Source organism: Puntigrus tetrazona, chromosome 24, assembly GCF_018831695.1.
Source record: "Puntigrus tetrazona isolate hp1 chromosome 24, ASM1883169v1, whole genome shotgun sequence".
Taxonomy (NCBI): Eukaryota; Metazoa; Chordata; class Actinopteri; order Cypriniformes; family Cyprinidae; genus Puntigrus; species Puntigrus tetrazona.
In genome coordinates, this window is record NC_056722.1 from 17100359 (window position 1) to 17112700 (window position 12342).

General features: G+C 34.7%; 1 protein-coding gene across 2 annotated transcripts in view; it reads left to right on the top strand.

Moving 5' to 3' along the window:
• prex2 (phosphatidylinositol-3,4,5-trisphosphate-dependent Rac exchange factor 2) overlaps positions 1-12342 on the top strand; it is a 108137-nt gene that overhangs the window by 84390 nt on the left and 11405 nt on the right. For both annotated transcript variants that reach the window (XM_043226722.1, XM_043226723.1), the window contains 2 exons: positions 4947-5013; positions 5785-5975. In XM_043226722.1, coding sequence (XP_043082657.1) covers positions 4947-5013; positions 5785-5975 — 258 coding nt within the window. The remainder of the gene's footprint in view (positions 1-4946; positions 5014-5784; positions 5976-12342) is intronic.

Sequence of the window (12342 nt, forward strand, 5' to 3'; positions counted from 1 at the left end):
GGAGATAATGTTTTAAGACCCCTGTAAACGTCACACTGCTTTTGACCCCATAGAACTGCAGTTATGGGGTTGATGATGAATTTATTCTGTCAGGTATTTAATTATTGTACATTTTATTTAATTTAATCTCATTTCATTTCACTCTCAAATTCTCGTGTCTAAATACAACTCCATACTATCAACATCCCATTGTCCCAAAGCACACTGGGTAATGCTTGTGAAATGCTGTAGGGAAATATTTGATGTGTTTTTTTTTTAGTTTAAGATGAAACGGTGGCAAGTTGCTTTTAGGCCCAGAGAACAGAGGCACAGCGAGACTGGCCCATCCTTGGATCCTGTCCAGCATTTCCATTAAAGGCACTCATAAGAGCCCATGGAGAGAAACACAGGCCATCAGTTACTGCACAGTGTGCCTTAAAGGAAAGACCACTGCTGAGTTACGACTCCTGCAGGAGGGTCCCACATTCACCACACACAGACCAGTACAGCAGAGCACATTCTAATATAGATAACACTGCCCTCTGTATTAATAGATTACATTTGTCTGAATGAATAGCAGCTCGTAATCACAGTAAGACCACCAGAACCAGAAAACATTTCTACAGTTACAGGGGGATTTGTTGTTATTCTTTATCTTTGATTAAATTTCATGCTACTTGACTCTGAGACCCTTGGTATATATATATATATATATATATATATATATATATATATATATATATATATATATATATATATATATATAATATATGTGTATGTATATTTTCTTTCTTTCTTTCTTAATTGCTAATTATACAAAAAATTACTGTAGTAATGCAATTGTACTTGTGACCATGTTAAAATCATTGGACTTTTTCTTTTTCCTAATACACTACTCTTCAAAAATTTGGATAATATTTATATATTTATTTCATTTCTGCATTTAATTGATCAAAATATAGTAAATCATTAATATTGATCAATAACTATTATAACAAGTATAAATAACATTTTAATTTTTAGTGCTGTCACGTTCCCCGGACTTTGTTATTGTTTTCATCTTGTGCCATGTGCTCCCTGTGCCCTGCCTTCCCTCTGTGTTAATTGTATGATTGTCTGCAGCCGTGTCTCGTCAGTGTTGTCAATTACCCCGTGTATTTAAGTCCTGTGTTTTGAGTTCTGTTTGCCCGAGCGTCAAGGTCCCTACCCGATGTTGATACCTGTGTTTATCCTGCCTGCCGGTTCTACCTGCCTGCCTTTGTATCTTTATTTCACCATTTTCATGATTAAATCCATTTAAGTTTACTTTACGTCTCGTGAGCTTCATCCCGCGAAAGCGCAACCGTGACAAGTGCAGTTTAAAATCGTAAAATAGATTCTTAAGTCTTTGGTGTCAGATGATCCTTCAAATAGGAAAAAATTCTAAAAAGCAAATTTTTTTACATACATTTCCAATTATTATTATCAATAATAATAATAATAATAATAACAGCTCTACTGCTTAATATTTTTGTGAAACCCATGATGTTTTCTGGATTCCTTTGATCCTTTATAATAATAATAATAATTGAACATATTGGTATTGGTGTATATAAATATATATATATATATATATATATATATATATATATATATAGATTACCTTTTTCCTTTATATCTTTCTTTCTTTTTGCTAACTACAGTAACAGTAGCTTCAGCATTACTGTATTTTTATGTACTATTTTTTTTTTGGCATGCACTGTAAAATTGTATAATTTTTTGGTATATTGAAGTAGCATATAAAAAATGTAGAATGGGACTTTGTACGAAACCTTCATACACACCCCCTGTCAGTGCAGTGTTCTCAGTAGTGAAGTGTTGGCGTGAGTTGTTGTCTTTGCCGTGAAACTGAACAGCGGATGGGCGATTGATCTAGTAACATAAATCGTCAGCTCCATCTGGTGCTGCTTGAGCTCGCCAGACTTGGATGTTTGGTTTTGTGATGCGTGAAGGCCCGTTCTGCCCGTCTGGTGTGTGGTACTTTGAGTAGCACAGCAAGCTATTGTTTTAAATCAGTGGACTCTTTAGTCACAGTCTGAAGTGAGGGGCGCACTACATCAAACTTTACTAGTGTAGAAAAAACAGAACTTGAACAGGAAAGGAATAGTTCACACACAAAAAAATAGCATTTTCTAAAAATGTACTTACCCTCAGTGCAGATTAGTTCGTTTTTTCATCAGAGAAAGTTGAAGTCATTCCATTATTTGCTCATCATCGTTATTTGCTGCAGTGAATGGGTGCCGTCAGAATGACAGTCCAAACAGAAAAAAATACATCACATAACTGATAAAAACAATATTCCACACGATTTCTGTCGAGTGTCCATCAATCAGTGACTTGGGAAGTTCCACTTCAAATAAGTCTTCTATCAGTGATATTATTTCCATCGTTTTAAAAGTTTGAATCAGGAGAGAAATATGCACAGACCAAGTATTGATTGAGCCCTCACGGCAATATTCCAAATATTAAATTGCACAACAAAATATCGTAGAAGCACTTAAAGTGCCTTAATATATTTAAAACAGTAATATTAAAATATCAAATTTAGTAATCTCTGTATTAATGATCTGTAGTTTACAGAATATGAATGCAATCCTCTTAATGGTTCAGTGTACATTTAATGTGAAAATTAGCATGTTGCGTTTATATTCTGGCTTCATCTGCTTGCCTGTGCAAAATAAACATGATCAATAAGGTGTTTACTGAATTTCACCTTTTAATATTTGCTTTTAATAACTGGTGGCCAATGGTGCAAAGCCAAGGGGACTTTCAGTAGATTTACCCATTTACTTCAGATGCTCCATTGGTAAGTAAGTAATGCAATGCTAACTTTCTTCAAATATATTCAGCTGAATAAACAAAATCATCTACATCTCGGATGACTTGAGGGTATATACATTTCCAATACTGCAGCAAACTTTTACTAGCGTAGCACTACTTTGTTGTTTAATATCACTTCACAATAGATTGTGTTTGGCTTTCATACTTTTCTCTTATAAAGGGACCTCGATAGATTTCAGAGTGTGGCCCTGGGTTACAGAGCACTTTTCAAATTCTGCTCTGAAACGGCCAGGCAGAGACCTCTTTGGAGACTTTGCTGATGGATGTGGCCACGGCTTACTCTGAGACTTTAGGCCATCTGCAGGAAGGGTGACAAAGACTAAAACTTCAGAGGCTGGATCTTCACATAAATGATCAAGCAGCCGGCACAGAACTGCTGGATTGTGAAGGTCTTGTGTCGGCAGACTGCGAGGCATTTATCTTCTTGACTGAAATTACAGAGTTCATTTACTTTTTGCCTTGTCTCTTTCTCTCTGGTCGTCTCAACACTGTTGTAGTCAGGGTCAGTAAATATCAAATAATATATCTATTTATATATTATTATAAATGAAATAGTAATATATACAGAACCAGTCAAAATTTTGGATGTCATTAAAAGGCTATTCTTTTGCTTCCTTTATTTGACCAATAATGTGTGATCAAAAATGATTAATTACAATTTAAAATTAATAATTTCTTTAATAATAATAATTTAATTTTTATTTTTATTTTAATAATTGATATGATTTATATATATATATATATATATATATATATATATATATATATATATATATATATATATATATATTTAATATTATTATATTTTAGGATTTTGAATAGAACATTTTAAATTTCTTTCTTTCTTAGCATATATAAATATGTTTAAACTCTTGATCTAATTTTTCAGTTTTTCTTTTAGGTAAACTGGTTACTGTAATTTTCCCCAGAAAACTTCTAGAGGACAAAATTAAAATGTAGCATTATTTATGACATTCGAAAAAGGTCAAAATAAATGAGATGGTATGCGATCACAGACATCCCTTTGTATTACACTGCATTGAAATGGCTACAATGGCCATTGAAGTCCAGCAGCTGATGAATCGAAGCTTAGAGGCCTTGATGGATGTTTCTAAGGCAATTAACCTCCAATAGTGTTTGTTTGCGCTTTGGAGGATATGTTGGGTGCTGCTTAATGAAATGAAGATGAAAATCCTTTTGTAAATCAGTGGAATTAGTGTTTAAAGCTCTTAGTGCTTTAAGCTGATGGCCTCAGGGTGTTTCTAAAGAACTTTGCTCAATGCTTTCCATTACACTAACGTGAGCTGCCCTAATTAGTATGCAGGGTGAGTAGGATCTTATTATGGCAGCTCAAGACTCATAGCATGTGTGCGCTTATTTTTTTGTTTTTCGAGAGAGAGAATACCTGAGTCCACGTATCGAAACATCATTTGGCCTTATTAATAGTCTCTAATAGCGCCACACCTCTAGTTTCACATTTCCATATCATCTGCTCCAATCAGTGAAGGATTAATATCTTTGACTAATTAACAATAATATTAATGCTGTGTCAAATGAGAATATTATCGTGATAAATCTCTCCCTTGCTAGGTGCAGATGGCAGATTAATTTCCCTGACAATAAACATGTGCTGCAATATGCCACGGAACCAGAACTGCAATACAGACAGGATTTTGCCGTACATCTTTATAGGGGTTTGCAATGAAAGTGATTATTTTTTTTATGGTTTGCTCTGCCCGTGTTTACTAACCCTATACTATGCATAAACAAACTTTTTTTTTTTTTTTTTTTTTTACATTTAATTGTTGTGTTGACCAGAACGCCGTCACAATCGATCTCTCTCAACTCCTCTACCGTCATCTATGGCCATTATAATTACCGCAGGCAGTAATTGACATCTGCGTCGTTTTGTTTGTAGCAGCTGCTTTGTTTATAGTCTGAAGAATTCTTAGAACCCAGCTTTCTTTTTATGTAAATCAAATCCCAAATTTAGTTTTACAGCACATCCTGCGTTGCTTGTATTATGCGATCGTTTGTCACTGCGTGTTCACTGCTTACACTAACCTGTCTGATTTAATCATCCATAGGGCCTTTTATCTGGATAAATCAAACCTTCCCCCGAGCTCGGCTCCAAAAGCAGCCTTCATAGACAAGGTATGTGCAATCACTTACTACATGATCTGCTTGTGGGACTTGTGGGAAATCTGTGTTTATGGCAGTACAGTGAAACTGTGCTTTTCAATAACGAAAAAAAAGGAACCTGCTGAGTTCTGTCATTAATTGCTCAACTTCATATGTTCTATTTGTTTTTACACAGCTACTCAATATTTCAATCAAGAATGACTTGTGAATGACCACAGCAAGCAAACCAGTCTAATTTGTAAATGAGTTCTTCGTTTGAGTCTTTTCAGTGAAGCAGTTGAAAAATTCATTGACCGACTGGGCTGATTCAGTATTCCACAGCAGTTCACAAGGCAAAGCTCACTTAAAACAATTCGGTTTTTTAATTGTTTTTAGTCACTATATGAACTGTCATTGTTTGGAAAAGCACGACGGTTCTAGAAGTGACTTTTTTCATATTTCACAGATGAAGGCTAATTGCTTGTACTTCAAAATAAAGGCACCTTATTGGCATTGATGGTTCAATGAAGAAACTCGAACATCCATGGCACCTTTTAATTGCCCAAAATGTCCTTTATAGTGGAAAAAGGGTCTTTGGATTATAAAATTGCCCTTTATTCTAATAAAATAATGGGTTCTTTTATACTATGGCGTATGAAACCCTTCCACTGGAACTTTTATTTTTCAGACCATGGGTTTGGAACATCAGAGTGTAATAATATGATAGCATTTTTGGGTGAACTATCGTTTTAATATGGAATGTTATTGTAATGTTGTTCTATTACTCTCTCTCTTTTTTTGTAGCTGATGCGTCCTCTGAATGCTCTGGATGAGTTGTACAGACTGATGGAAAGTTTTATCTCGTGTCGGCGGACGGCCGCGTGCCAGTTCACAGCCTGTGGAGCGTCTGGAGTTGGGCTGCTCACCGTGGCCTCGGAGCTGTGCAGCCGCTTGGGAGCTTGTCACATCGTCATGTGTAACAGCGGAGTACACCGGTCAGCTTGGGTTACACACACATACACTCACACTCCTTTCCCTTCTGTCCGACAGGCATCAGGCATTCGCCAGGGACTCTGTCTAAGTGGAACGCTTCTGTTTTTTCCTCCCCTGTCTTTTTTCCTTTCTGTCTGTAGCTCGGAGCAATTTACTTCCTGTCACTTATGTCTTTTATCCTGTTTTCTTCTCTGCAGCCTCAATCTTTCTTTAGTTTTGGCGAGGTTTTTTGGGTTTTATCTCTGGTTCTGTTGCCGTCTTTCTCTCTTCAGTCTCTCCTCCTCGTACCATTTAATATTCAATTTCCTCTTCTGTATGAATACGTAATAATCCTCATTACATGCTCATGTATCATTCCATAAATACACCTTTCTCTGCACTAATCATTCATCCAAAGCAATTATGAATATTCAGCGTTTCAGTTCTACATTTAGAAGGTCTCGTTTAATCCATCTTTTCATAGACGGTCCAGACAGCTCTATTTTTTTTTGTGAATTGCAAATGAAGGGACATATTTTATTAAATTCAAGGCCACTTTTAGTATCACCCAGGGCTGATTTACCTCTTTCACAAAACCAACAGTTCAACAGTACTTTTGTTATTCATTTTCAATTTTAAGTGTCTCTGTGTATCAGTGCTTAGGCCTTGTTATTATGGGGCTTACAGTGCAGCACTGTATTAATATTCCACAAATATTCAAGTTTTGTTGAAAACATTACACTAATATTCAAAAGTATGGGTGTGGTTTTATTTTCTAACATTAATTTTAAGTCACTTATTCTGTCTCAGGCTGCATTTATTTTATTAAAAGACATATTACAGTTAATTTTATTACAAGATAATTCTTCTTAATATATTTTAAAATGTAATTTATTCCTGTAATGCAACACTGAATTTTTAGCAGCTATTACTTCAGTGTCATATGATCCTTCAGAAATCATTCTAATATGCTAATTGCTCCCCAAGAATAATTTCTTCTCATCAGTGCTGAACTTCTGCTTAATGCTTTTCTGGTCACTGTGATATTTATATTTTTACAGGCTTCTTAGATCATTTATATGATTTATTTTATACTTTCTTATTTGAAACACAAAAAACGTCACTCAATATTTTATCATTGCTAAGCATTAGTTAGTTAGTTAAGCTGATAAAAATGACACTTTAAGAAATAATAATTTCTTGGAATTGCAGTTTAGATATAATTCCACTTTAAAATCATAATGACAATTTCCTTTTACTACTACAGTGGTAGTGTTTTTCAGGAAAAACACTCTCAATTGAATTCTAAATGGCACACAACCATGGCATTCACCATACTATTAATGCACAATCTTCTTGAACAGCAGTTTCTTTAGGACTGTGATTTGTGCCCATTTTTCTTACCAAAATTGCAAAGCTGATTGGCACAGTTTTTGAAGTGCAAAGTCAGTTCCAAAGGTGCCCAGTTGGATGTTAAATGGAAAGTTTTGACAGGGCCACTCCAAGAAATCACCCGTGTTGTGGGGTTTCTTGTATGCATTTTATTTATTTATTATCATTATTATTATTAAGAGAAATATTTACATTTCTCTTTGCAGTTTTTACATTTTTTCTCATCTTGTACAGTTAATTTTTTTATGCCACTGTCTGGAGGACTGCAAATCTTTTAGATTTGATTTCAGATTTTTTTATAGGCCTCTTAGTGGCATCACTTACTCTTTGCCTTGATACTGAGCTTTGGAGGACAGCCAGCTCTGTGAAGATTTACATTCGGCCCCGTTTGTAATAAGGAGCTCTACGGTGTGTTGAGAGATATTCATTGGCATATTTTTTTATATCCTTGCCCTGTATGGGAATTTTCAAGCTCTTTGTCACAAATCTGCTTCTAAAGATCTTTCACCTTCATTTGACCAAATGAAAAGGGGTGTTCCCAAAAAGGGTGAGCCAACTACTTTAACAGAAGCAGAATCTCTAAACAACTGCATAAAAAATGCCACATCAAGGCTTTTATCTTTAGCTTCCATTTTTAATTTTTGTAAAATGTCTGAATGTCCATGTAATTCTCAGGATGTGGAAAGGGTGTTGACTTTTTATTAGCGCTGTATGTTGATGAAACGGTATTTGAATCTCAATTTCAAGGCCTTATACAGGGCACAGATGCACATGCGTGCTGGTCTTTGAGTGACACTTTTCTGCAGTGTATTGGATGAAAGCAGCATGAAATGTTCACAGCATTGTGTGTGTTGATTTGGGTGTGACTAACTCACATTTGTACGCCATGGCAATTACAGGCCACATCTCAGCTTTAGTGAAGCCGCAGGTGCTCAGACCTGCCATGGATATGGTGAATTCAGTCTTGTTTACCCCTCTAAACATGCCTTCATCAAACAAACTCTCTCTTTATTTAACCTGCTTTCGCTCATAACCAAATGATAGTTCCGGATAATTCTGTGTAAAACGTGGTTTGGGGTGTTTTTTCATATTTATAGTTTGTTTCAAGCCCGCTTTTCTCAATAGAAAATTTAAGTCGCAATAAATAGGTTTAGGCAGGAAATGCTCTATTGCTTGCGAGCAATTAATTCATTTTTCATAGAGTAGAATTTCAGATGGCATAAATGAAAGCTCCTCTCCCTCACGTTCATCCAGACCTGTATGAGTTTCTTTCTTCTGTTGAACATAAAAGAAGATATTTAGATGAATATGAGTAAGAAAACAGTTGGTGGATTCCACTGACCTTCGTAGTATTGAAAGAAATATTACGGAAGTCAATAGAGACCATCAACTGTTTGAAAAGGTTTGAAACAGTGAGTAAGGTATGACAGAATTGTTCCTTTTTGGGTGAACTATTCCTATAATAAAACACCCAGTATGCATGATACGCAGAGCATCAGCATTTCATAACGTGCTCCTATTTATATATCCTTTTGTCTGCCAAATGGCCTCAATCAACAGACAAAATGTGCCAGTTCCTGCTTTTAATGAAATTAAATAGTTGCAGAGAGGCACAAGCTTTGGCTCACCTGTCAAATGTGGCTGAGGCTAAGTGTGAGCTGATGTTTATTTTATGGCCAAATTTCTTTAGCCAAGGGGTTGCAAAGGTCCAATTTCAGCATAATGTTGTTCTAAATTTACTGGTTCTATCCAAAGCTGGGGAGTAAAAACACAGTTCAGAGTGGGCATATAAATGAGAAATCTTCAAATTTAAAATTTTTCTTTGACATTTGAAGTACTGTAAATGAGTTCAGTTCGGAAAAATAGCAATGAGTTGATATGAGCTAAATAGGATAGATGCTCTTAAAGAGATACTTCAAGGTAAAATGAGCAATGCTCACTCTCATGTCACGTCAAACCCCTAAGACCTCCATTCATCTGCAGAATACAAACCAAGATATTTTTGATGAAATCTGAAAGCTATCTAACCCTGCAATGTTATCACCACATTTAAGTCCCAGAAAGGCAGTACCGACAACGTGAAAATAATCCATGTGACATCAGTGGTTTAGCCGTAATGTAATGAAGCTTTGAGAATACATTTTGTGAGCATAGAAAATAAAGTTTTTAATAAGGTTCCCAATCATTTTAACTTAGCAGTTTGTGAAGCACATTTCAGCACAAATTATGTTGTGGAACTGTCACACTGTAATGGACTTTTTGAAGCTCTGCAAACTTTATTGAACCCAACTGTAAACCCAAAATGATTGAAAACCTATATTATGATTGTTTTTGGCACATAAAGCCTGGACTGGCCTCACAAGCAGACCTCATAGGAAAAATAATGTATAGTTAAATTCAATAACTATAATAATTTTTTTGGTGTAGTTCAACCATCTGTAGTACTCTTGAAGCATGGATAGTTCAATGAAACATTCATGGGTCTCTACAGAGCTCCATAAATGTGCTCAAATATCATCATCCCCAACTTGGGATATTAGATGTTTCATTATATAGATCTTTTATGACCAATATCTACTTTCTTTCCAGTTAAAAAAAATAACCATGAGTTGATATGAACTAAATAGGATAGATACTATTAAAGGGATACTTCAAACAAAAATTAAAAACGCTCACCCTCATGTCATAGCAAACCCCTAAGACCTCCATTCATCTTCAAAATACAATCCAAGATATTTTTGATGAAATCCGAGAGCTTTCTCACCCTGCATAGAGAGCAATGTAATCACCACATTTAAGGCCCAGAAAGGTAGTACAGTGAACGTTAAAATAATCCATGTGACATCAGTGGTTTAACCGTAATGTAATGAAGCTATGAGATTACTTTTTGTTGGGCGAAGAAAACAAAAATAATTACTTTATAAAAATTTTTAAAAATCTCTTCCTTTGTGCTGTTTCTGGCAGTGTGTAGCACCAACTGCTCTGCATATCCTTTTTAAGTCTTAGGAAAGAGAAGCTGAATTTATTTTTTAATAAGGTTCCCAATCATTTTAATTCAGCAGTTTGTGAAGCACATTTCAGCACAAATTATGCTGTGGAACTGTCACACTGTAATGGACTTTTATTGCACGGTGAAGCTCTGCAAACTTTATTGAACCCAACTGTAAACCCAAAATGATTGAAAACCTGTTTTATGATTGTTTTTGGCACATGAAGCCTGGACTGGCCCCACAAGCAGACCTCATAGGAAAAAAAATGTATAGTTAAATTCAATAACATTCTTTTTTTGGTGTAGTTCAACCATCTGTAGTACTCTTGAAGCATGGATAGTTCAATGAAACATTCATGGGTCTCTACAGAGCTCCATAAATGTGCTCAAATATCATCATCCCCAACTTGGGATATTTGATTTTTCATTATATAGATCTTTTATGGCCACTATCTACTTTCTCTCCCATGTGTAGTCTTTCTAGTCCATCTGTGCCTTCCCAGGGTCACATTTACATAAAGTGTGTAAATCAGAAATTCACATCTGCTGGTTGTGTAGCGTATAGCATTCCTCCCTTTAGAACACCACACACATTTGATGAGTCTCTTCCACATTTTGTACGTCAGCAGAAGAGTTCAGAATGCTTTTTTATAAAGAGCCAATAAATGCTGTCACACAGGTCTTGCCTCGGGCCAGTTGGCTCAGTATTAAGCCAGCTTTGATTCGCTATGGCTGCTATCACACAACAGTGACTGGTTCCTGCTGTGGCCCCCACCTCTGCTGTGATGGCAAAGCATTTCTGATCTTCCCCGTAATTGTGGCTCACTTTAAAAGGCTTGTACAGATGTATTGAAAAAAATTAAGGATTCATTCACCTCAAAACTACATTTTTTTTTTTTCTTTTTTCTCAGCATTTTGGAAAAGTTTCTTGTCCAAGCAATAGAAATCAGTGTAGTGTTATTGAAAATATAAAATATTATTAAAAAGAACATTTGGTACTCAAACACTGCTTGGTTGGACCATATTTTATATATATATAAAACATTAGGAATATATTAGGAATAATCAAAAATATAAATATTAGATGACAAAACTATCAAAAGTAAGTTGAAGTAATAAAATTTGTAAAACTGAATAAATTTGTAAAAGAAAAATTGAGTTAAAAATAATTACATTATTAAAAAATAAAAACAATAATAACAAGAACAAAAATTAATAAAGCTCAAAGTTTAAAAATAAAAATGGAATGAAAGATATTAATAGTATAATAAACTTAACAAAAAATATTATATAAAATGTATAGATATATAATATATATATATATATATATATATATATATATATATATATATATATATATATATATATAAAATATTAGATTACAAAGTCACCTCAAAAATTGTCAGAAATAAGTGAAATATTGAAATTGATAAAACTTGATAAATAAAAGTAAAATAAAAATGCAAGTATTATAAAAATGAAAAAGTAAAATTAAAACTTAAAATATAATTAAATATCTAAATAATTAATGGTATAATAAACTTGCCTTTCTCATGAGTATAATTTAAGAGCATAATAGTTTAAGAGAATAGCTAGAAATAAAAGCAGTTGAATGTGAGGGGACATTTCTTTTTCTTTCATTATATATAAATAATACTGAAATTACATCGTTTTGCTTTTACTAGTTTTACTATAAACTCTCTCCACTTTCTTGCTACCATAACCTCATAACCTCATAAAACTGTTCTTCCGTGAGTCATGTTGAGGTATGACGTGAGAGTTTAAGGCTCTTAACGCTTTCTTCCAAGCATTCCCTTAAGCAATTAAGTAACAGTAGAAATGCTACGGCTGAGCAGAGAAGGGACAGCTCAATCAGCCATAAAACACCAAGGATCAATTCCGGGTTGCAGTTTGCTATCGTAAGGAGGTCACACAGCGCCCTTGACACTCAATACATGTGTGTCTATCAGAGAAAAGGAAAAACATAAATCAAGCCCACACTTTAGCCA